This window comes from Rhinatrema bivittatum, chromosome 18 (genome assembly GCF_901001135.1).
Source record: "Rhinatrema bivittatum chromosome 18, aRhiBiv1.1, whole genome shotgun sequence".
NCBI classification, from domain to species: domain Eukaryota; kingdom Metazoa; phylum Chordata; class Amphibia; order Gymnophiona; family Rhinatrematidae; genus Rhinatrema; species Rhinatrema bivittatum.
In genome coordinates, this window is record NC_042632.1 from 36,454,603 (window position 1) to 36,481,083 (window position 26,481).

At 45.8% G+C, this 26,481-nt stretch overlaps 1 protein-coding gene across 1 annotated transcript in view; it reads right to left on the reverse strand.

Moving 5' to 3' along the window:
• Positions 1–3,877: 3,877 nt before the first annotated feature.
• Positions 3,878–26,481, reverse strand: part of TNIP1 (TNFAIP3 interacting protein 1) — an 80,163-nt gene continuing 57,559 nt past the window's right edge. The window contains exons 8-18 of the mRNA XM_029583441.1: positions 25,407–25,527; positions 24,227–24,313; positions 23,800–23,865; positions 22,714–22,845; positions 16,083–16,211; positions 12,466–12,579; positions 11,483–11,608; positions 10,804–10,884; positions 8,731–8,925; positions 6,310–6,400; positions 3,878–4,689 (exon numbers count right to left, since the gene is read on the reverse strand). Coding sequence (XP_029439301.1) covers positions 4,658–4,689; positions 6,310–6,400; positions 8,731–8,925; positions 10,804–10,884; positions 11,483–11,608; positions 12,466–12,579; positions 16,083–16,211; positions 22,714–22,845; positions 23,800–23,865; positions 24,227–24,313; positions 25,407–25,527 — 1,174 coding nt within the window. The 3' untranslated portion in view covers positions 3,878–4,657. The remainder of the gene's footprint in view (positions 4,690–6,309; positions 6,401–8,730; positions 8,926–10,803; positions 10,885–11,482; positions 11,609–12,465; positions 12,580–16,082; positions 16,212–22,713; positions 22,846–23,799; positions 23,866–24,226; positions 24,314–25,406; positions 25,528–26,481) is intronic.

Below are 26,481 nucleotides of genomic sequence, written 5' to 3' on the forward strand. Positions count from 1 at the left end.
GCTCTGTGTAATTCCTGCAGGGGGGGATGCTTGGCTTCCTCCATTGGGGGGGGGGGGGTCTTCTTACACCTGCCAACGCTTTAAAATGTGGAATGTAGTCCACCCCAATGCAAAATAAAGCATTTTCTAAAACGCTGTCCTTGTGCAAGTTTTTCTTAAGAGCGATGCTAGCAGATCCATGCATGGCGGGCGAGGAGTGCCTCGTGAATTGTAAACATGGCTTCTCACCGAACTGCATCTTTCCCCTGCCGTCTTACAATGGAGTGGAGAATGCAGGCAGTGAAACTCTTACCTTTCACCGTTCTTTCAGCAAGAACCTCTCTGTAACCTTGGCTCTCACGGGGAGGTGTGACCACAATCTCATGTTTGCAGAGAGCAGGCCCATGAGCGGTTGCCAATGCTGCTAACCAACCCTTCCCCCTCTTAAAACCTGAATCCTACACACTGAATACCACTTACTGGGATTTAGCGTACTCCAGAAAACCCCTATAGCAGTACAGCATGTGGCTTGTGGATCGGTACAGAATTTTGATTTTCCTGTGGGCCAGCACCAAATTTCACGGGACGTGAAAACAAGGGTGGGATATACAGCCAGGGGCTAATCTATTTGTTGAGTACCACAGGCCACTCGGGTCTGCTTAAGCCTCTTTGTGGGAGGAGGACTTAGATTTGGACAGCAATTGATATTGGGGGGGGGGGGGGGGAAGAAGGGCCGAAGCTGATCGAATATGAATTTGGGAGACGCTTCCTACAACTTTCCCAGTCCTCGGAGACCGTGCAATTGTTATTGACAAGGAAAGATGACCGCTATGTTCACCATAAAACGTGGGAATACCACACCCACCATCCATGTTTACTAAATTAAAGCACCCACGCTCCTCCTTAAGAGATTAAATGATGGAGGCATTTCTGCTTAAAATGTCTTAGTTTAGTCACAATTATTATCCTGCCTCCCTGATTCAAACCAAAACATTACCAATTAGATCTACACTACTGCCAGATTAACATGGCTGACGAGAGAAGGAGGTTAAACTCTGAGCCACACAGAGGGTCAAATCTACTACAGATGTTTCCCATTTTCAGGCCGATGCAATACCGTGCATGCCGGCTAGCGCACAGGTTGGACTCGCATCCGTAACCCCTTATGCAAGAAGGGGATTAGCACATCCAAACCAGCGCATAGCTAATAGCGCTCACTGCATATAATTCAAGCTGATAAGAACATAAGAACATAAGAAAATGCCATACTGGGTCAGACCAAGGGTCCATCAAGCCCAGCATCCTGTTTCCAACAGTGGCCAATCCAGGCCATAAGAACCTGGCAAGTACCCAAAAACTAAGTCTATTCCATGTAACCATTGCTAATGGCAGTGGCTATTCTCTAAGTGAACTTAATAGCAGGTAATGGACTTCTCCTCCAAGAACTTATCCAATCCTTTTTTAAACACAGCTATACTAACTGCACGAACCACATTCTCTGGCAACAAATTCCAGAGTTTAATTGTGCGTTGAGTAAAAAAGAACTTTCTCCGATTAGTTTTAAATGTGCCCCGTGCTAACTTCATGGAGTGCCCCCTAGTCTTTCTACTATCCGAAAGAGTAAATAACCGATTCACATCTACCCGTTCTAGACCTCTCATGATTTTAAACACCTCTATCATATCCCCCCTCAGTCGTCTCTTCTCCAAGCTGAAAAGTCCTAACCTCTTTAGTCTTTCCTCATAGGGGAGTTGTTCCATTCCCCTTATCATTTTGGTAGCCCTTCTCTGTACCTTCTCCATCGCAATTATATCTTTTTTGAGATGCGGTGACCAGAATTGTACACAGTATTCAAGGTGCGGTCTCACCATGGAGCGATACAGAGGCATTATGACATTTTCCGTTTTATTCATCATTCCTTTTCTAATAATTCCCAACATTCTGTTTGCTTTTTTGACTGCCGCAGCACACTGAACCGACGATTTCAATGTGTTATCCACTATGACACCTAGATCTCTTTCTTGGGTTGTAGCACCTAATATGGAACCCAACATCGTGTAATTATAGCATGGGTTATTTTTCCCTATATGCATCACCTTGCACTTATCCACATTAAATTTCATCTGCCATTTGGATGCCCAAATGGCATTAGCTTTTATCCACTTACCTAAAAAATAAATGTGCGCCTGTTGTACACATTTTTCACTCTCAAAAATTACACCTGCCCCAGAGCAGGCATTAAGAACATAGGGGCTGCTCAAGAATTAACAGAAAAGCAGAAAATACCGCTTTGCTGTAGTTCCTCAGACTTAATATCGTGGCAATATTAAGTTGGAGGAGCCAAATAAAGGTAAAAAAAAAAATATATATATATATTTTTTTAAATGTCTTGCCAGCAGTCGGGTTAGGAAAACGGATGCTGAATTAATGAGCGTCTGTGCTCCTAACCCCCGCACAGCCACTTCTCCTGGCCACATGATGCCGAGGGGTGCTAGGGATGCACAATTTCGCCCAGCGCCTCCTTTTTAATACAGCGGCTCATTTGCCTAAGGCATCGCACACCCGGGAGGGGGGGATGGGTACTCATTAGGAAAGCGGGGTGCACAATCACGAGTGCCCATTTTTCGCACACCGATATTGCATCGACCTATTTGCATCTATGGGGAAACCATATAAGGTCCAGGGTCCTGTTATCTCTTTTCTTCCCGGTATCTCTCACATATCCATCTCCTTCATATGGGAGATGATGACTTTCCATGCATCAAACAACTTGCAGTCCAGTTTCCTAAGAAAATGAAAAATCTATGCTCTGCTGCGCCCCTCCATGCTGTGGTCCACTCCTTTCCCTTGCAGGTGTGTGTAACTCCCAGGCTGGTGGTGAGAGGGAAGGACAAACATCTATTGTATGTATCTTTTAGCCAAGTAACTTGTCCTTCCCCTCTCACCACGCTCCTACTTAAAAGTGGTTCAAGCATCCACGTCCAAACTTTGACCACCCCCCTAATGGCACCACGATGCAGGGATTCTGGAAAAATATTACAACTAGACCTCATCCCTTTGCTATTCAAAACCTACACTCATGGGGTTTCAGAGGAGTTCATTTCGATTGGCTGCTGGCTGTTACCTTCAATGCTGCAGAGATTGGTGGAAAATTCACAAGTTGGTGTTTGTTTGTTCTTTTTTTTAATGAGGTTAAAATGTCCATTTCCAGTCACATTCCTCTCCTTGAGGAGGAGAACAGTTATGGGAGGGCTGCTCCTGTTTGTGTTTCATTTGAGAGAGGAAGGCCTTGCTTTAGGCGGGTCAGTGCAAAGCGCCTACTGGGGACGATGACTGCACCTGTCGGCCAGCTGTGGCAGCAGCAACCGCTCCTGATCTGCCTGAAAATCAGTACGAGGTTGTCTTATTAAAGGGCAGGGGGCGGGGAAGAATCCCCGTTTTTGGGACTCCCTGAACCCCAGACCCGCCTCCGTGTTATCTTTCCTACTTCCAGGGCACATTCACTTTTCACAAAGCCCATTCGCACGTTCTCCTGTTTAAACTGAGGCAACTTGACCGGCGTCAGCTGAAGGTTTGGTGCAATGAGAGAGAGAGATAATTGCTGCTTTAGCTAAACACCGCAGCAATCTGACTAGCCTATAAATAAATAAATAAGCAGAAGACGACCACTGGGAGAGGCCGCACATGACAAGAGTGACGCAGGGTCCTAAGGGAAAACGGTGGAGGTTGGGTAGCGGGGGAACCTTCAGCCTGACCATTAGCCAGAGGAAAGGGTAAGGGTGGGGAGACGAGGACGGGCAGGGCCGAGTTGGCAGAGGCAGTAACCCACGATCCCCCATTACACTGAGAGAGACGTAATCGGTTCCTTGATCCACTCATCTGACATCGAGGGTCCTCATTGGTGTGCATGGCAAGTTTAATAGAACAGGTTCTGGGTATTAAACATCATTTTAACAAAGATTTATTCCTTACTCCATCAGAAAATGATGGACCTCCAGCTTATTGATTGCAAAAAAAAAAAAAAAAAAAAAAAAAAGAAGTTAATTACTTAGGTGATCTTCAATTTATCCTGTGCTCAGTGAATGTAACATGCTTTACATTTTTTAATGTGTAAACTTACTTCTAGAATGTACTCAGTTTATTTTCCAAAGCACTGATAGTTCCTGTAATTTTCTCAAACTTCAATTAAAAAAAGAAAAAAATCCGCCCCCCCCCTTTTCAATAATTTGATCCTCAATGTTCATTTAAACAAAAAAAAAGTGAATCTTGCTGTAGAGGAAGGAGAAATGTTCTGCAATACAGAGGTGGGGGGGAGAGCGTCTACACGTCAGCAGGCTCTCGTTTCATCACGCACTTTCACTGCGAGTAAAAAGATGAACGCAAAGACCAAAGGACTCGGCGGATGCCACACTGATGCGGCAGGGCAAAGGGGGAAAAAAAAAAAGTGCCGCCCAGCCGATGTCCTTAGTGGCGGTGGTGTCTCAGAGGAGCTCACGATGACCGTCTCTCTTCCTCCCAGGGCTGGTGGAGGGCTCTCTTTTACAAAAGGTATATATATATATATTTCTCACAATAAAACATGATATAACAAGAGTATAAATATTTCAATATATGTAGACACACACATGCGCTCATTTTTTCCTGAAAGAGGTTCACTGCTGGTGGTTAGGCCTGTCTCTTATTTTTTTGGTACCCCCAGACCTGTGGGATCTGAAAAACAAAATGCAGACTCTTATAAACAAGATGCGGCATGAGGAAGCGCTTTGATTTTCCAATTCACATAAAGGCATCGGCTCAAACGAGCTGTCTGTCATTTGAGGAGAAGTCAATGCTAGGGCTTCAGCACCTCATAAGATGGCTCTTGCTGTGAATCAGTCATGGGAAGGCCCCTGGGCAAAAAAAAACTCTGTGAAAGCCGTGATCCCTCCTAGAGAAGGATGCACAGTGCTGTATAATACACCTGGAAACCCGACAAATTTTCCTTAATCAGGGAACGGGAGATTAATGAGGCAAAACCAGATGAAAAATACGAACGCCATCCCCTTGGAGCCCATGCGCGCACAGGGTGATGTTCAAAAGGCCCGTACCAGGGACGGAGGCATTTACCTGGACAAAAAAAAACCACACAGCCAAAGTTACGCGCTAGCTTCCAGCGAGCAAACACTTTGAGCTGCATTAAAACGGAGGCGCTCCCGAGGGCTTCCATGAGATTTCAAAAAGCACATTTCCCCCCTCCCCTTTCCCCCCACTACCTGCACAAACAGCAGGACACTTTGCACCTGCTCCTTTTCAAAGCAAAACAATGCGGGTTATTAAAAAGCTTTGGAAAGCAAATCAGAAGGAGCCATGAACAAGCTCATAAAACCCAATGTGAATGACTCAGTGTCGTGACCCATCTAGAATTTAACTACTTTACCATACCCACTGCCAGCATTGACCTAGTGCTATCACCTATTTTAATTTTTAAGACATTCCTGACAAAAGTCCAGAGTACATAGGAAGTTGCGTCATGGTAAGAGTGTAGATGCCTGCAGAAAGAGAACAAGGGGTCCATCTACTCTGCCCATGCTGCTAAGGATGCATCCCAGCTACCAGTCATATAGTGCGACCACCTGTACGATATCACTCCTCATTCAGGGCATCTTTTTCCTGTGTACTCCATCCGGGGCAGAAAAGCATGCAAGGCACTCTCTCTAATTCATTCCTAGCACTCCTTCCCACCCATGTCTAATCCCAAGACCCCACAATAATCTAAAAAAGGTTAACACCAGCGTGGCTGTAATCCCAACATCTTGCCTTCTAAGAGTCAGACCCTAGATAGTACCCTGCCACCACCAGTCTGCTGAAGTGACCCGGCCGACGTCCCACTCACACGAGCACCTGCATTTTTCTCCAGGACCTTTGTACTTGCAGCCTGCCAGACAGACTCATCTGCCAGTTAGTTCTATCATGGCGACCTGCCAGACCGACTGTATGGCTGCCTCCATTTCCGCTAGACCTTCTAATATTTCCTATTACTCACTTTGCCATTTCATTCTGGCAGCCCCAGTGCTTATGGGTGAACTGTTAGTGTAGCACACTTTAAACACATCGGGGGGTTGAGTCGTGCTTCCATTCTCTCTTCACAATTAAGGATCATCTGGTTCTTATCCCATGCCTTCTGCCTTCACCACCTGCTCTGGGAGAGCACCCGATGCACCCACCCACGCTCTACATGAAAACATATTCCGTGACATTGCTCCCAAGTCTACCCCATTGGAGCTTCATGGCTATTCAAGCAGATGCTTTGTAACTTTCAAGAGTTTCTAATAATTCTAGATTCCCCCTTACCCGATTCCATGGGATGTGGTCTCGCCAGCTCTGCTCCTTGAGAGGTCTGGTTACGAGGCATGGGGCACAGCGGCCGCCACTGGTATTCTGACTGGAGAAATGGCAGGAAGAAAGAGGAAGTGTTAAGACACAACATGAAAAGACCAAAATGTAGCTAACAATGCAGGTCTTCTAGGGCGCAGACTGCATCCATGGTGGCTCTTTTCCAAAATGTTTTCTCTAAAAGCCAGCTGCAAGGTCCGGGGTTCTGACAGGAGTCCTAATCTCAGCCCTCCTCTTGTATTTAGGTTTGCTCTATTTCTATGAAAATGATGCCCTTTTGTATTAGAAAGGCAGGATGAATGATGTGCTTGCCTACCTAGAGAATTTAATGCCCACTGTCTTTATAATCCTTTTTTCTTGTCAAACTTCACCTCTTCTTACATGAAGAAAGGGCATAGATTCTCTGCCCACTGTCCCCCCAACCCAATAAATAAAAAACACAGATGTATTCTCCTCTCCGAATCGGCAGGGGATGAGGAGGAGGCGGTGTTCCCAACTTCTAGGATGGGGGATCACAATGCTCATACCCAGTGGCTGGATTTAGGGACCAGAAGGAGCCTCATCTAGGGCAGGATTTAAAGCCGAGGAGCTCATAGACACTCTCCACCCTCCCCATCCACAAATCACTGGAAGGCCCCCCTACCCAGATTTTCCTGGCTCCCCTTGGTTTCCCATCTCGCACCAGGAGCTTCAGCTAAATTGAGCGAGGCAGCCCACGGCCCCCCCTCCCCCACGGGCTTCCAGTTACCAGGGAAATCCATGTGAGGGTGGGGCTGCCGCAGGGACTGCGAGCGCACACGCTGGCTCATGGGCCCCCGGGCTGAATTTAGCTGAAGTAACTGGGGCGGCCGTGAGGCTCAGACGAAGAGGAAAAAAAGTGTTGGCAGGCCTGGACGGTGGCATCTTCAGCAACGCTCTGGCGCCCATCACAATTTGACACGGGAGGCAGTTTCCTGCGTTTCCTATCCCTAAACCGAGGCCTGGCCCTGTTGCATGGCCCCCAATTATGGGCTGTCGCTAATTTAAGTTGGGCCAGGATTGCAACCGAGCAGGAAGCCAAAAGACAAAACTGCCGGCTCAAAACAAGCCTCATTTTACCAGTTAGTTCCTAAATTTTAGCTTGTGCACCATGGACTTGCCCTATTTCTGACCATTTGATCAATTATGATACAGATATACATATAAGGGTATCTAAACATCATTAATAATAATGTATTAAAGATCCTGTAATGCTAAGTTCCCTAAATAAAATGTTCTTTCAACAACTTTTAACTTTTAAAGGTAACAGCTTTTCAGGATGAGGCTGGTTACTTGCTGAGAACTTTAGATCAGCGGGTTATTTTAAAATAAATAAATACGTACACAAATGAGAGAGGATTTGTTTATCCTTGGATGAACAGAATTAAAGGTAAGAGAGTTACTTTTTCATCATCGTCCGAAGGTTCTTCAAACAGAAGATATGAAAAAGACTCACCACCGGATCTAAAAAAAAAAAAAAAAAAAAACCAGGGCCTTTCCAACTTCAGGTTATTCAGATAGTGAAGGGACTCATTTCATTTTTTATGTTCACGTAACCAGCATTACAAAGGGATGATTAACAATCCCCGATTCAGAACCAGCTGCAATCCTCAATATTAAATGGCGAGAGAGCTGCGTTTAATCTTTCTACTCTTGCATCGTCACATGAGGAAATTAATGTTCTGAATAAAGGTTTAAGGTTTTACGCCCCCACTAACCATCATGATCCATTTAGTCTACGAGTTGAATTGCTTAATTTTTTTTTTTTTAAGACATCTTAAGCTGGCTAAATTTTTTTCCACATTGGCTACTCCATGAAGTCAGTTACAATTTGATAGGACAAGATGGATGACCCCGAAATTCTCCTGGCCCCTTTGAAAGTTTGGTTCTAAAAGATATTTATAATTTAGAACGTGATCAGTTGTCTTTACGACAGAATATACTGCATAAGTAATATCAAGTGATGCAGAGATGGAGGAATGATATATTAGGGTTTTTGAAGACTACAGTATAGATAGTGTATAGACGTTAGTAAGGTAGATATTCTTAACTTCATGTATGTTGGATAGTTAGCTGACTTCCGTTAGACAGGCTATTTTTTTTTTTTTTTAGGTTTTATGTGCTGAATCGCATTAAACTTAAACAATTGTATCTGGATAAAGAAACAGTTAATTAAAATCTAAGAAGCTAGATGTTGAAATTTTGATTTTGCTTTATATGACGTAAATATTATTATATTTGTTGGAGACTTGGCGTTACGGGATCTTTTGACACATTATTACTATTTCCGACCAGCACATCTTGGAACCGCTTAGAACTTTTCCCCCAGCCCTTGATCCCGTGCCCCATGACATTATTTACCAGGGGGAAATGTCGGAAGTCTGCCACTTGCGGATGCTCTGCTGGCACAGCTGTGGGCGGGTACCGGATCTGCCAGTCTTCAAAACCCGGGTAGACGGTATGGGGAGTGGGTGGGGAGTATGGGAACTGATATGGAGGACAGATAGGACCATGCGCCACCGGGTAGGGTTCAGGAGGGTATCTCTCTCCTAACACCTGCGAGAGTGAAAAGGAGCAAAGTGTCAGGATGCAACCTTAAGAGCAGCAAGGCTTACATATATTTTACACAGTGAAGTTTGCATGGGCATACAGAGGTCAATAGTCAAAAACACTTTGGGTAACTTCTGAACTGACCTATAAAAGTGTGCTGTCTATGTAAGTTATTTTTTAGCCAGATAACACAGGGACATTCTGGGGGCATTTCTGGGAGGAGTTAGGTTAGCCCAGATAATTCCAACGTTCAGCGTTAACTGGATAACATATCAGGCTAACTCTGGTCATGCTGTAGGGCTGTCTGAAAAGGGAGCTGGATAAACTTATCAAGATAGCCAGACATATTCAATAGTGCGGCCGCAACATTGAATCTCTCTCCAAAGTTAGCCAGCTAAGTTTATCCAACTAACTGTGCAATCCAGCCAGTGACTGAATACGGACCTCTTAATTTGGTCCATATTGTATTCTTACATCTTGTGATAAATTCCTGTTGCATAAAATTGTTGTCATATAAAGAAAAAACAAACAAAAGAACATTAACGGCTCAGGCCCCTCCTACCAAAAAAATATTTTTCTTCAGGGAAAAATACAAAACATTTTGTGGACAGAATTTTTACTGCCTCTTTAGAGTAATTTAGATATTTCTATTGGTAGATATTTTATCCCAACCTATGTACTTCTGCGTGTTTAGCTTTGCCCCTTGTGGAGGTTCTGTCGGCTTCTGTTCACTTGGAGCAGAGCCGGATTTTGGGCCAATGGCACCCTGGGTGAAAAAGCGCCCCACCCCCCCCAGGCCTCTCTTCTGCCGCAGCATGGGGGGAATCTGGCAATGCCCAGGGCGCCCACCGCAAAATCCAACCCCGACTTGGAGATTCACTGAAACACATACAGTTGACCAGGGGTGCCTAACGCTTTGCATGCACCTGTATTTGGATTTCAATTACTGATGTCCTCCATACTTATTATAAAGGCCAAAGTTGCTAACACACTTTGAACTCCTCTGCTGCAAGAGTGTGATATAAACAAGCAATGATGGTGTTGAGTTAAAAAAAAAATAATAATTTTTTTCCCCACAATGATAGGGACTTTCCCCAGTTAAGGTAGGAAGGCTGCTTGGTAAGGCTGGCGATAGACTTCTTTTTCAGGACTAGATAGGTCTGAAAAATTCAAAGTCAAACTCAAACAAGGTGGATTTCAGCTCATTTCAACTTTGACAGAATTTTTGTTCCGGGTTGGGAAAATCCATCAAATATGGGGGGAGGATTGAAAAGAAAAATATTTGAAGAAATAAATCCCCTTGGATTGTCCCCAAGACTCTGAGGCAGGTTTGAAAAATTGTCTTTAGAAAGGTTCAGCAAATGGTTTGATGAATCTGGTTTTTAAGTTTTCGAGTTTGCACGTCTCCGTTTTAGGAGGTGTGAGCCTTGCGTGTCACCCTGTTAAAATTTTCAATTAGAAAAACAGAGGGTGCATTACCTGCTTTGTGTCAGCAAGCCTGACAACAAAATGTGAGGCCACAAACATTTCTCCCCTGTTGTACTGCTTTAGGAATATGTGATTCCTGCTTTGGATCCCCCGCCACCCTTGAAGGCTGATGCAAGGATCAGCAGCCTCAGCCACGTTCTAGAAAAAAATCAGCCACGTTCTAGAAAAAACAAACTCACTTGAGGGTCTCTTCCTTATGTGCTTGCACTGGCACTTCTCTGAAACCCTTGGGTCAGCGTGAAACTCGCAAATGCCTTCAGCTGATAAGATAAATCATTGGCCACCAGCCTCCTCGCAAGCCTACGTCTCGCCATCCTATGCAACTCCCCCCCAGTTTCTCAGCCAAATGGGATCTCTTTCCTACCCTGCACCAGCGTCTCCTGAAACCACAGGTACCTGCTTGTGCTGCTTCAGCAACTTGCGCAGCTTATCCTTCTCCTCTTTGTCCCTCTGGTTGTCCTCCTTACAGATCCGCAGCTGAGAAGCAGAGGGGGGGTGGGGGTGGGGAGGGGACGTGAGGGGAAAAAAACATAACAGGAAGCAGATAAGCGGACGGACATCCTTTTAAGCTTTGATTCATCTGTGGCTGCTGACTGTGGAAACAGGAGAGCTGTGGTTCTCAGCCCCACCTTGCAGACACCTAACCATTCCGCCCCCCCCCCCCCACCCCCCACACACACATAATGAATATGCATGAGATAGGCAACTGTTACAGCTTTCTGGGTGCTGATACCACAACTAAAATCATGCAGAGTAAAAACTGGAATATGCCTGTAACTGCTATCCAGCCAGCATCCTAGAAGAGCTCCTGCTCAAGACGTGGGAGTTCCCAAAATATCAGTCTCTAATACAGGGTGCAGCTCACTCCACCAAGAGTTCAGTAGGGGGGGGGGGGGCCAGCTGGAAAATTGTGTTTGCACATTCCATTCATTTAGGGTTTTTTTTCTATTTTTGTGTAATTTTCAGTTGTATTTAGTGTACATTGAATATCAACGAGGAAAACAAATGCACACCCCCTGGAGCTCAGCTATGGCCCGGCATTAGGCACAGAAAGACCTTGATCCACTGCCCGTACCTGGGAGCTGAGTAAAGACATCTGAGACTGGAATTTCTCAAGCTGCTGCTTCAACTCCTCTTTCTCCTCATTCATTCGCTCTCGGTCGCTTCGCTCCCGCTGAAAATCCTCTTCAAAGATCCTCACCTGAAAGAGATGGCGGAGGGCCATGGAGAAAGAGGGATAGAGAAAAGAAAAAAAAAAAAAAAGAGTGAATCTCAGCTCAGCTTCTGTGGAGTCGGGGGGGGGGGGGGGGGGGGGGAAGGATTTGGGCGCGACACCAGGAAGAACCTTCCAGCTGCAAGGAGCATCAAGCAGTGGAACACGTTCCCGGGAAGCGGAGATTTCAAGAGCAGGTTACACCAATATTTGGCAGGGATGACGTGACCTCGACGTTCCTTTCCGTGCAACTTTTCTACGACACCCCGGTTTTTTTCCTCTGTATATAACGCACTTTGTCCTTAAAGCCTCATGCACAACCTTTGCTCTTTTATTCTCCTGGCGATGCATTTAATATGGGGTGCAGTGCTTCTCCTCACCATTGGCATGTGGATACAGCTGGTCTAAAAGGCCCCAGAAATCCCAGAACCCCCTCCATATCGTAATGAACACTGCTTCCGGGAAACCTGTTTCATACCCCCTTCACCTCTTCATTATTTGCACAGGGATCACAGTTAGGAAAGAGGTCTCGGGAGAGATAAGCCTGACGTGTGGGAACCGGTGCCGGCGAGGAACAGGAGCTTGGGCCATGTCGGGCTCCAAGACTTGTCCCCTCGGCAAATAAAAGTGAGAAAAAATAAACACCTTCTGTCCAGAAGTTCACCGACATGTACAGCTCAAAAAATTATTTATCCAAATTTGTTAGTTTTTTCTTTTCCTTTAGAATGTGTTAAAAAAAAAAATGCCTTTTTTAATTCAATAAAAACAAACTATGGAAGTTTCTCAGCTCGGTCGTCTTATTTTTGCATGCTTTGGGAACTGAATGAATCGCTGCCATGTGCTACCTGCTGCTTGAGAAGCTCCATCTGGGTCAGCAACTCCTGCCGCTTCAGGCCTGCTCCAGTCTCAGCTGGGCTACCAAACACAGAGGCCTGGACATTCAAAGCCTCTTCCAGGGCCTATAGACAAAATGACAGACAGACAGAGTCACGGCGAGTGCTTGAAGTGTCACGCCTCCTAATATCTGAAAGCAGGGCCATCATTAAGGTGGGAGGGGAATCGGGTCAACTGCCCCAGGCCCTATGCTTTCTGCAATAGCCTCCCCACCATTCCTCCGACATCACTTCCTGTTCCTGAGAGCGCAGGCCAGTCAGGAGCCACTGGGGCTCACGCAACACAGATATCAGGGGTGGGGCAGGAGCTACATTAGCTGAGACAATAGAGAGGAGGTGGGGAGCTTGGGGAGTTGTCTCTATTTCAGATGAGGGGGGGGGCTGCCCTGGACTGATTCACTCTGGGCCCTGCACCTACTTAAAGTCCTTCTTGAAAGCTTAGATGAGAAGACGTTCTGTGACAGGTTTTAGGATTCTCTTAGCTGCAAATACCACTTTTTGTCCCTTGCACTGCTCCTCTGGGCCTGACTGGAAGTTCTGTGAAAACTAATTGAGAGCCTCGTACCATAAAGCAGTGCTTCTCAACCCGGTCCTTGGGGCACATCCAGCCAGACAGGTTTTCCGGATGGCCACAATGAATATGCACGAGATAGATTTGCCTGCCCTGGAGGACCGGGCTGAGAAGCACTGCTCTGAAGGATATACTGAGATATAGCTTTCTCTGTATGCAATGGGTTGGGGAAATGGCCAGACACATTTGGGCAGTGCGTGCTCATTGTCCCTATCTCTGCACCCAGGCTGAACCAGAGTGTATTTGGCTGTTCATTCAGTTCTTTAAGGGTCATCGCTTGCCTGCCACACAGGATGTTTTGACAACAGTCCTGCTAGATATCACTTTTTTTTATTATTATTATTTTTTTTTTTTAAGGGGAAAGGTTGTGCGATTAGCTCAGGTCTCTGCAGATTGCTGGCTCCTCACATGATATCATAATGTCAAGTGCAGTCAAGCCTGCATGCAATGAGGAGGAGGGGCGGAGTGGTTTGACCTAATAGAGCCCTGAACTGGAGCAACGGATCAGGGGGCATCCGACATTCAGTTCCAAATCCCATTCTGCCACCGACTTTCTCGGGCATCAGGCTGCCCTTTTACATCTTTACCTTCATTAACCTCTCAGAACTGTTCAGAGAGATTTTTCCTCCCCCTCCCCTTCTGAAGCTGTCAATAAAAGGACTAGCATTTTGAAAAAGTAGTTTGCAAATACATTTGACTATCCTCAGAAATTCAAATCTGCTGCCTTAAAATTAATCTTTCAGGGAAATCTGTATTCTGCCCGGTGAGCATAAACTGTAGTAAAATTTGTTTATCCAAATCTGCTGCATGCAAGACCTCGATTCTGGCAGGAAAACTGGCTTTGGAGTTGAAGGCCGAAGTCTCTGCAGCTTGAGTTACAGAAGAATTATCAAAAGATGATGATATAAATAAAATAAATGTACACGAGCTTTCAAGACCACATAGGCTCCCTGTCTTCAGATGCACCAGGACAGGAAGGCTGAAGAATGGACTCCTTTATTTTATAAACGTATTACAGTCCTTGTCCCAACCACAGGATATCAGTAACACTTGAAATATCTAATCTCCTTCCTGTAGGAAAGAGCCTGATCAGATATAAAGCCAATTGCTATTTTGCATATGACTAATCAGATTGTATTACAAAGCTGCTGTATAAGAGGACCATCATACCCAAAGGCAAATTATAAAGCCACTGGCTTCAAGGAATACTCCGCTGTTTTAGAGCCTTAAATATAAATCATAGGTCCATTGCATTTTTGATACTTTATACATTTTCCTTTTACAATTAAAATCAAATCATTGCAGCTACTTAGCTTTTGTTGTAGCTATACTAAATACAGCCAGAACCCCTTTATTTTATACCATAAATCTATGCATGCCACAATAAGGGGACTCTGATCAACAGTCAATTATGGGGTCCATATTCAGATGCATTTAGCTGGGATAGCTCACCAGCTAGCTGGCTAAATGCCAACTTTCGAATATTTTGGATATTTATGCAGTTCAACTTTAGCTGGATTACTTAGGGCATTCCAGAGAGGAGTTAAGTTATCCGGCTAACTCCGATATTCAGAGTTAGCTGAATAAGTTATCCAGCCATCTTTAAGATGGCTGGCTATATTCAGTGGTGTGGCTGCACTACTGAATATCAGCCAGATAAATTTATCTGGCTAACGTTGCAATCCAGCCAGTGGGTGAATATGGACCTCTTACAGCCTAACCACAGTTGCCCAGAAAGTCAAGGCCAATAGGTAGCCTGACCTACTGCGGCACTGGCTGTATGCATGGGAATCCTGTCTGTATGGGACAGACCATCTATATCCAAAGTCTGTGTAGGTCTGTATTTAAGATTATGGTGCACATAGGCAGAGGAGTTTCAACCACAGGACAGCAGGGAGTGTGTTCGTTTTTGGGCACATGCCTACGTGACCTCTGCCTAAATACAGCCCTGATGTCATGCTACCCGAGTAAAGCATCAAACTACTGCAGCTTTCAGATGGTTTCTGCACAATACTGCCTGAGAGAGAGAGAGAGGGAGAGGGAGAGGGAGAGGGAGAGGGAGAGGGAGAGAGAGAGAGAGAGAGGCACACAGAGGCTATCACGAAGGAGTAACCACAGGGCTAAGAGCACTCTCTCTTCCAGAGCTATTATCTTGACAAACTGTTTGCATATGACGTCTGAATATGCTGTTCAGGAAAGCCCTTTGATCTCTGCAACTCCCCCTGTTGCACCATAGCCTGTTCTGCTCTTAAATGTTAGGCAACTCTTGTGTTGAGGATTTTTTGTGTGGGGTTTTTTTTTTTTTTTTTATAGCTCTGTTTTTGTGACCTTGGTTTGGAAAGCAGGGACAAGAAACACCGTATTCTCCTCTCCTACTCACTGGTTCAGCTAGCACAAGCTCTTATACCATCACAAAAAGGACTTAGCTAACGGCTCCATCTCCCAGCTTTCCTCCTGCGGCACAGCTGCTGTCTCACTCCACTCTACAGAGTAACAATCAGATGAAGGCAGGGGATTTGGAGGCAGGTTTCATTTGTTGGAGAACTGATGGCAAAAGGCCGTCTTCCAAAGGGTTAACATTCTCCACCCCCACCCCTGTGTCACCTGACCCTGCATGGAACGGGTGGGGCTGTAAGGTTGACCTGGGTAGAATGGAACCTGCACTAGTGAGAGTTTGAGCCTCCAATCTCACACCAGCACCACCTCTACGTACAGAACCATGTTTAATTACTTTCCTATTCCAGGTTCCCCAAGTGACGTATCCTTGCAAGTTGCCGCAGAAGAGCACAGGAGTCATTTCTCCTTTTACAGCGTCTCCTCTGGAGGAATGTGCTCCCTGCTGCTCTCAACCGGTGCCGACCTTGAAGAGAACGCATTGGGCCAGACTGCTGCCAGAAAAAGCTGCCACCTTGGTTAGCACAGGCATCGCCTGCTGCTTCGGCCACTGAGGAACCCAGAGTGAGGAGGGGGGCGACAGAATGCAGTGCCAGCGCCTGACCTTGTTCAGCCTGTGGATCTCCTTCTCCTGGTACTCCCGCTGCCGGCTGACCGGGGTGAGCTGGTCCTGCAGAATCTTATTCTTTTGTTTCAGATCATTCACCTCAGCCACCAACTGTTCTTTCGCTCCCTGAAGAGATGAAACACAGGGTTCAGATGAAGGGTAACTATGTCTACCTATTCTACAGGAGATCGGTGAAGACGGCTCTCCCCCCAGGTCCTGTAGTAGGAGATTCAGAATTAACATTTAAAACAAAAATTTGAGAGATTTTTTTTTCAGTCAATTCACAATTAAGCTGTGGAATTTGATGCTGGATGATGTGGTCAGAGTTACATTAAGTACTCTTTACCCAATATATAAAAATATACAAAAAAATTATTACCTTTCGGTACAAAAAGGAACAAAATCCTGCTTACGGCTCTATAAATCTGAAACTCAATACCACCCTCCCTTTAAAAAAACACAACCCCATGCAAACTTCACACCACACTCACTCACCCACCCCACTTAAAGCCTCTAACATATAAAACATTGCTCAAAACAATTGTTAAACACTTCAAAAGTCTATTGACAAACACTGTTGTGTATATATCACTTAATCAGTGACCATGCTATCATAAAAAAAATTCATAAAGTCTACTATATATTCCAATCCCTTTCTTCAAGGCTATGTAATGCTATCCACTGATCTCATAAAACCTTCTTGTAAAAGGACGACTCTGTTCTCAAACAAGTCCACAATCCAGGAGCGATCCTTATATTCACCAAACTGGCATGTTGGTGGGTCATGCCAGACCCCACTCCAATGATCTTCCAGAGACTTTCTAAGGAATACCCGTTGTTCTCTGGAGAAAACTCAAGATCATTGCCACAGCCCCCTTCAAAGCTTCTGTGGCTCGTACAATCTACCACCACTGTTGGCTTCCCGATGCTGCAGTGTTTGGGCAAAAAAAAAAAAAAAAACAAAACACATTCTGCCTGCATCAGGGGAATGAAGTGGGACCATGTTAAAAAAAAAAAAAAAAAAAGTTTGGACAAATTTCTGGAGGACAGGTCCGACAGCGAATATTAGCCAGGCAGGCATCTGGGAATCAGGAACTTCCAAGTGACCCAGAGACCGGATGCTGGGATCGATGGAGCATTGCTATGACCCAGCGACATAGAGCCTTTCATCCCAAGGGATCTAACCGAGTGGCCTAACTGCTAATGGGTGTGCTTTCAAAAAACAAATGTTCGACTTGTGAACCTCGTAGACCCATTTTGGCTTCCTAGATTTAGATGAATTCTCAAAACTAAAAATTTATCATGATTATGAAACAGTGATTTCATTTCCTCTGTTTATTTCAGAGCGAGGGTGTCTGCACGTTAATATCTTCAGGCTGCTGCGAGGAGTTTCTTGGATGTCCGCCTGTTCTGCGTCTCTGGCCCCTCGGTGCTGAGCAGACGATGGGAAATGTTTAATACCCACTCGCTCTCATCCTGCTCTTGCCATACGTTAGGGACGAGGCGTGCGGCGGCATTCACAGATCTGCAGGAATCTGACGGGAGCCGCCACGCGAGCGCTTCTGCCATGACCCCTGCAGAGGCTTCTGCATAGCCACCTTCAGCCGAGATCTGAACCGGGGGCCAGGAGCCAAAAGGCTCTGTCAAGCTGGGGCCCGTTTCCCCAGAGCCACTCGGTCTCCCAGTGCAGTTGGTTTTCAGTCCTGGGCCGTTGTACTGTACATCTTAATGAAAGGATTTGTGACAAGGACATGAGAAGACGCATTCACTCCAAGCCGGGATAGATGTATTCAGCCGGAGCTCATACAAAGTTTAAAAAAACCCCAAAAAACCTATTTATTGATTTCAGTCTTATAGAAAGAATCACCTTTGCACAGTAACTTACAGAGATCTTCAAAAGGTAAAAAGTAAAGCAAATATATCTCGCACTGTTAGTTAACTCAAAGTGAAGGACAAATCGCAATCGGAGATCTCAATAACAGACCACAATTTAAGGAGGGATTGGAAAGCAATATACGAGGAGACTAAAGAAACGGTCACAGAAGCAGCCTTAAACCTGAGATCATCTGCTTCTAATCTTGGGCCACCTGCTTCTCTGAAACCCCCTTATTTGTCTAGAATCTAGAAAAAACACAAAGTCGTTCAGGCATATAAAAAAAAAAACCAAAAACCTAAAAAAAAAAAAGTCAGCACAATAATTAACAAATACGTTTGCATGGGTGTCTCAGTACAAAGGAAGCACAGATTGTCCTGACCTCTCGTGGGAGAGCCAAGAAACCTTTCCTTCTCTCCTGAGTCACCCTAGCCAAGGCCGGAAATATTCTGACTGCTTGTCCAAAGAAAGGAGCACATTCGATTTTTCGAAGTAACTTCGCATTACAAAACCAACGCCTTGTTCAACCAGTAAAGTAGACCTCTCAAAATCCTCCTGCGAAGAACTTTCTAAGGGGCCGATGTAACAAGACCCACGCTGAGATCCGCGCCGATTTAGCTACGCACGTACAATCCGCGCACACCAACAATAAGCGCCATAATCGTGCGCGCTCGCGGCTCTATGGAGTAAACCGCCCAGACATCCGCGTACAGACCCGCGCAGACACCCATTGGCGTGTGAAAACCTGCGACTGATTCTAGAGGCGAAAGCCTTTCTTTAAAAAAAAAAAAAAAAAATGAATAAAATTAGTGGTCCAGAAGTTTAATGTGAAGGTGGGCAGAGCAATACCTAACCCCTTCATGATCGGACTGACTGCTGGCGAGAACATGAAATGCAGATCGGCGATTCTGCCTTATTGAGAAGCTACCTTCTCTCTACCCATTCCATCTGCCACTTGGCTGACCCTCAAAAGCATTAAATAAAACCAAAATCTCCACACCGGTGCTTTCACTTACCTCCTGCCCTGACCCAGGCGCTAAAAACCTGCATTAAAAAACCCGCACTAAACCCAATCTCCCTGCTAGCGCGGCTGCCTGCATTGCCTGTAAACAATCACCACCTCTGCATGCATGCCATTAGCATGCACTCGCACTCTGTAAGCACGCTTGTACATGCTTTTCTCCCACACACGAAACCCTTATTACATACGGAAAACGTGCATATAGGCATGCACAAACCCGCGGCAGCTTCAGCGCACCTTATTACAAATCGGCCTAGAAGAAAGATGTCAGATTTTGAAAATCAAATGCAGATTGAGCATCCCCCTGCTGCCGAGAAGTAGATGGCAGGAAATAAACTTTATTAAATGGAGGGATCTTATCAAATGGAATAGCCAATATTTCCATCAAATTGTGCCACAGAGTCACAATAGAAGACTCTCCAACTAGACATGGAAAATGTAGAAAATGTAAATGTTTGCATTATTTCTGATCAATTCTACTCTTCTTGACATACAATTACATTCCTTAGTTAAGGCATAATTAACACTGTACTTGTCTAATATCAGCTTTCAAAGTGACAATCTTTCTTGAATGATCTTGAAATTGAGATAAAAAGTGTCCCGAGATAAAACATTCAGCTTGGCAGAAATTTATTTTAAGTTGCCCATACAAGTGGAGAAGGGAACTGCAAAATTGGCCATCAGGCCCCAGGGAGCCTCAAGAGTTAGCACCATGGGGGGGGAGCGAGAGAGAGGTGAGAGGAACCCGAAAGCCTTGCCTGCTGCCAAATCGGAGAGAGGAGACCACCTGCGATTGAGCGCGACCGATTGGCTGACGTCATCCCTGCAGGACCGCGGGAACTTCAAAAGCCCGCGATTGAGAGGTTCGTTTGGGGAGCGAGAGAGAGGTGAGAGGAACCCGAAAGCCTTGCCTGCTGCCAAATCGGAGAGAGGAGACCACCTGCGATTGAGCGCGACCGATTGGCTGACGTCATCCCTGCAGGACCGCGGGAACCTCAAAAGCCCGCGATAGAGCGGCGCGCGCGGCTTTGACCGGCTTTGACCGCCTTCGAACGCTTTCTAAGCTACGGGCCACTCTTGAGTGTTTGAGGTTAACCGATTGACTCTGCCGAACAGGTAAATTCAATTATTTGAATTTTATGGGGAAAAAGCGTAAAGCTAGAGTCTACACCTCCTCTCCGGCCCAAAATGTAGTTGGGCCTATGGATGCCCATGTCAATAGGAAAGTGCCACAGATGGACAGTGAGAGTGTCACTTCTGAAGTGTCACTAAGTCCAGGCAATGGCCCAATTACACCTCCACAACCCTCAGGAACTTCGAAAGTGGAAGGCCTTACCGAGGACAGTCAAATTGGTGCGAGTAGGGAAGAAGAAAATTCTCCTTCCAGAAAGCCCTTTGCAGGGAACATCTCAAAGGACTGTAGATAGACCTACAATCGGAGCTCCATGTAAGATTCTGCTGAGCCCTAAGGAGCCTTCAGATATTACGCTGAGAGACTTGTGGAGGATGTTAGTCAGACTAGACTCTAATGTCTCAAATGTGAATGAATCTCTTACGTTATTAGTAAATGCGAATAAGTCCTCAATTGATGAACAAGGAAAGAAGTTGTTTGAATTGGAATCGGTTGTAAAAACTATGTCTAATAAGGTGCAAAATATTCAAAATGCTGAAAGTATGCATATTGCAGATAGTTTATCACTGCATTCAGAAATTGAAAACATAGAAAATATGTTACGTATTAAAAACTTACGTATAGTCAATTTCCCAATAACGAGACTACTTTCACCATATGAGATGCTTAAGAAGTTTCTAATGGAAAATCTCGCCTATGAGACAGATAAAATTCCAATTATATCTAAGATTTTTTATTTTCCTAACCAGACTAGAAATCCTATTGCCGGAGAACTAGAGAAAAGTCCAGGAATTTCCTCTTTTCTAGAGGAATCCTTGGATATTATTAATAAACGAGCGACATTATTTGTTTCTTTCTCTCTTGAGAGAGAGAAGGATCAAGTATTAGAGAAGTTCTTTAGGAATAAGGAATGTGCCTTTTGTGGGCAAAGAGTATATCTGTTTCCAGATGTCTCGAGGCCTACTCAGGCACGACGAAGACAGTTTCTTTCCCTGAAAAGTAAGGTCCTAGCGATTGGGGCTACATTTTATTTAAAATTTCCTTCAAGATGTTATATAACTTTTCAGGGAAATAAGTTTATTTTCTCTGACCCCACACACTTAGAGACATTCCTAGCTGATAAATCTGAGACAGAGAGAGTATAGTAACATCTTATTAAGGCCTAAAATAATTCCATTGACGCCTCAAGCCTTTCAGAATTATTGTTTTGTTTATATTAATTATAGTTTTACTCCCCCCTTATATTTTCTTGTTAGAAATTAATATAGAAATATTGTATTGGATGTTGTATAACAAGATTGCCTTTTTATTTTGAGATTATGGAAAATGTATACAAAAATTCTTAATAAAGAATAAATTAAAAAAAAAAAAAAAAAAAAGAGTTAGCACCGTGGGTTTGGCTGGCAGGACAAAGGAGACAGCAGGGGTCAAGGCCGCCACTGGCACGGCCACACCTCCAGGCAAAAATCAAAAAGTCCTTCCTCGGTACCTGCCAAATGAACTTCCCGTGTCCGGAAGGCGTCAAGACCCATTGGCAAGCTGCCTTCTTCTGCGGGCACTGAAGGAACGCCTGTGGAGCGGCTCCCTCCAAAGCCATTTCAAATGGAGTCAGCACCTACGTACATGCTTTTTTGATTTTAGAAAGGACGTGCGCGCGAGCGTACGCTGGCAAGGACCGCCTTCCAAAAAGACGGCGCAACCTTTGGCCAGCGAATGCCCGCGCACGTACCCTGCCAATTGTCCTGGCCACTTTCAAAGCGAACAAAGGCGCATAAGCTCGCTTTCAAAATATGCGGTAAAGTCTGCGCGTACGATGCGGGCTGTTTAAAAAGTTTACTTTTCCTTACCTAAAAGGATCAAACAAAACTAACGCAAGAGGACTTCAAAACTTGTGATTTCTTTTTTTTTTTTAAATTCTCACTACCAGATGCAATTCTGCTGGCCCGCTGTTTCCTTCTGATCATTCTGCTAACAGAGCAGAATGATCATCCTAATGTAATCTGTGATTCTCACGGACTGGCAGGCAACGTTCTCATTTGCTTTGAGCTGCTCAGTTTGTTTTGTCCTGATGCTGGGGGCCTAACTCCTGAAAGCTAGTAAAGAAGGGTTATCCAATATGCTATTTGTTTTTTTTTGTTTACTGACCTTTTATTTCCCTGGTCTAAAGAATGCTAACACCCCACTATCAACTCAGGAAGCCTCTCGCTTGCACTGCACTTCTCAACTCGAGGCGGTGAAAGGACAAGAAGATCCAAATGTCCTACAGAAATCCCTGAAACCGTGCTTTGGAAGCCTCCCCTCTCCCAAAACAGATGACCTTTTGTTCTGTTTTTCATGGTCAGCAGGAAGCTTGCATGTCAGCAAACACGCAGGAATCCAACCCGATTCCTGTTTTTGCCGCCATAAGCTCCGGCCCTCCAGGAGGATCTGTCCTGATAAAGGCCAGGGAGCACTGACCCTCTGCCCCCACCCTGGAATACTGCTGCTTTCAGGTGTCTTAACGAATCATAAAACCACTTGCTTCATCTCCCTCCCCCCTTTAGACAGCACCAGGCATTGCCCCCCGCCCCCCCCCCCCCCCCCCACACACGCACTTCCTTACTTCTTCAGCCTCTATCTTGGACTTGGCCAACAGAAGTTTGCGGTCAAAATCTCTCTGTTTCTGCTCGCGCTCCGCTTCCAGCTCAGCCACCGCTTTCTGAGAGTCCGCCAGCTTCTTTCGCAGGGTGGTTATCTGGAGGAGCAGGAGAGGATAAAAATCGTGCAAGTCACGTGAGGCGGCTTCCATAGAATTAAAACTCGAGAAAGGCCCTGCTTAAAAATGGGAATGTCGCCGAGCAGGCGGGGGGTCTTCTGTCGTCTCCTGCAGCCCCCTCCTCTCCCATTCCCAGCTGCAATGGTAGGATTTGGTTTTTTTTTGGTTTTTTTTTTAAGATGGTCCCAATCCATTCCCCGCCTCCCTCTTCCCTCCTCCCATGGCTGTATCCGAACCTCTTATGATACCGCTGCACAGAACTTCAAATCCCTGGCGGAAAACCACTGAATTTACCAAGCCCGTAAAACCCTTCCAGAATCAAAGAATGCAACATCCAATTCCCAAAAAGGGGCTGAATTAGCATCAGTGCCAGCTGTCAAAGACTGACATTTGTAAGCGCCAGTTCAACCCTTTTTAGTGTCTCTTACTATGGGCACATATTTCTCTGTTCTTTAACATATGGGTTTCTTGATATTTTGGCTTCCAGAAGCATGGCAGTATTTCCAAATTTAGATTGCATGATTTTTTTTTTTTTTTTTTTACTTTAAAAAAATGTGCAGGTCAATATTAAGAAGGGGATTGTCCCGAGTAACTTTTGGAATTACCCCCACAAAAATAGAATAAAAATTTAAATCTCCCCCACTTCTCAGCTACATTTTGTCCAGGTACAAAGAGGCAGCGATGGACATGTTCCCGAGTTGGGGGCTGTAGAGTTTCTCTGGGCGAGCGCAGACGTTCAGCGATTCCTGGGTAGAAATCAGCTGGGTATCTTCTGCTGAATATCAAGGTAAAATTTACCTGGGTATCCACCTTGCTAGAATTAACGGATCCCACCCCCGCCTTCAGCTCGATTCAGGATATCCAGACGAACGCGTTCCCCGCCCCTGTTAACCTGCTCCCCAGAACTGCCAGCGCCGGAGAGCCGAGCCTTACCTTCTGCTCGTACTGCTGTTTCATCGAGCGGAAATGCTGGTCCCACTGCTTATTCACCTCTAGCAGCTAGGAGGAAAGGAGAATCGTGACATCCAGCATCCCCTCACAGAAAGGAGACTCCCCCCCTATAGCACTCCCTGCCTCAGAAGGGGGATTCACATGCAGGACGCATAGGGACTTTGCATAGGTGAAAGCTCCCTATCCCCTGGCACTGCCAGAGAGGAGACTGCAGCTAGAAGGGCAGAACATCCACTCTAGATGTGGAAGCAGGAAGATGGGGGATTAGGCCTAGACCAACCTCATTTCATTTGCCATCTAACGTGAATGTGAGGGTTCACCAGCAGGGGATGTGATGCAGTAACCCCCTCCCCCACCTAATCTCAGCACACCTTAGTCTGCCTGTACATTGTAACGGGCCTGGCACTACCTCGTTCCTCTGATGCTCCAAAGCTTTCACCTTCTTCTCGGCTGGCCCCGCATCTTTGCATGTCGGCTTCTCCACTGACTTCACATTCTAAACAAAAGACAAAAAACCCCCCCACAGATAAAATAAACAAAGGCCCGTTTCCTGGAATTCATCAGAGCGGTAGCAGCCTATAAGTCACGTGACGCTGGAGCCCCTCTCGAAGCCCTTCTGCCCGGGCAGTATCATTAGCCGTCCGGCTCCAAAGGGTCAGTTTTCTGTTAGCACCGATGTACGATGCACAGGAAAATACAGTTCCTGCTCACCGTAGGGTTCATAGTAGGCCACACTATGGCCCGATGGAAGAGATGCAAGAAATGCAGCTCTCCCCATCCCAGGTGCCTTAAAGATAAACCGGAATGTCTCCCCTGCATCTCCCAGGTCATTCTGCAGTAACCAAATGTTGTTCTAGCAGTCGGGAGGGTCTTGCACGAGTCACCTTGTATATAGAAAAGCGACTTTGTACAGTTGCGGCCCAGCACTTCTCGCAGCTCAGATTTGGAAAGGAAACAGGGTTTTAGAAAAAAGGAGGACAATGACACAAGATCCGTCAACTAATGCCACTGCGGCCATCATTTTCTGTTCCTTTGTTTGCTATTTTAAAAAGAGAAAAAGGGGGGGCCCTGCACACACTGATCCAGTTGCCACGACTGCTCTGTCACACACAGCAGCGGCGCACCCAAAACCTTTACAAAGCCCGTGGGTCATCCATTCAGATGGACGCCCCCAACGATCCGGGGCATCTCTCTCGAACCCCAAGGAGCAGAGGGGGGGGGGGGGGGAAGGGGAAGAGGAAGGGCAGGCAAGCACACATGGGAGGCAATTTGCAAAAAGAAATGTCAATGGGTAAACAGGTGTTTACTATGGATTAAAACCCTTTGAAAATTGCCCTACCTACTCCCATGCAGGGTGGGTGCTGGGGGAGGAAGGTCCAGTGATGCAATCCCCATGCCTGCTTTACCCCATGACACCAGCCCGCAGCCAGATTTTCAAAAAGGGAAACTCCGCAGGCCCATTGTGGAGGGGGGGGGGGGGAAAAGAGTCTGACAGCCTCATTATGCAGTGTAAGTCAATTCTCGGACCGTCTCCGGGGGGGGGGGGGGGGGGAGGAAGGGTGGGCAGGAAAGAGATTCATAGGGTGCACCTCTTGGTGTCTTGCTCTTTCCACCGTCACCATCTCGTCTTTCCCCGGCACATGATGGACACTGGCCACGCCCTCCTTCCCACTCATCGCAAGCATCCTCCTCAGTTCCAGGCTCTCATATCTCCACGTGAGGAAACACCACCACAAAAAAAAAACCAAAAAAGAAAAACAAAGAAGTAAGATGCACAGTGGAAAAATCAACAGAACCATCAGAAAACCTAAAATTTTGGTTCACAATCCCTGCAGAGCACTGTACAAAAGTCATGGACATGAGGACCATGACCCGACCCTACCCCACAGAGCTTACAATCGTAAATGAGGAGACAATTCGAGGCAGTGATACACCGAGCAAATTTTGAAAGCCCTCTGCCTGGGTAAATAGACCGATCTCTTCCCAGGCGAGAGGGGGCTGTGAAAACTGCTCGCCCTTAAGCAGGCTGAAAGGACGTGGACTGATCCACGGAGCTCATGGACAGTCAGAGTTAAAAAGAGGCATTCGGGGGCACGTTTAGGTCAGGGGAGTAAACAAGGTGTGTGTCGGCATCATGTTCAAAAGTGGGCGCACCAAAATAAGCCCAAAGGGGGGAAAAACAAAAATATGCAGGAGCACGGTACGCGGCCGTTTTTATCGTACGAACCTTACGCTCATTTGCCAAGAGGGAGATCTCTCTTATTGAAAATTTACATAAAGTACGCAGGCTAAGAGCAGCCCTCCTACTTTGCGCCAACGAGGACTGGTTGAAAGTTTAGCCTAAAGACAGGCAGATGCAGTACTGGGAGCGCGGAAAAACGGGCGCTCAATTATGAGCGTCCGCTCTCCTAACGCGTGCTGATCGACCACTCCAGGGCGCCAGATTTAGCATAAAAAAAAAAAAAAAAAAAAAAAAAAAATCAGCTGCTGCGGTAAAAAGGAGGAAAGGAGGCGCTAGGGGAAATTGTGCACCCCTAGCGCCTCCTCGGCAGCGGGCGCCCGGGAGAGGTGGCTGTCAGCGAGTTAGGGAAACAGACACTCATTAATTGAGAGTCTCTTTTCCTAACCTGACCGCCAGCACAATTTTTTTTTTTTTTTTTAAAC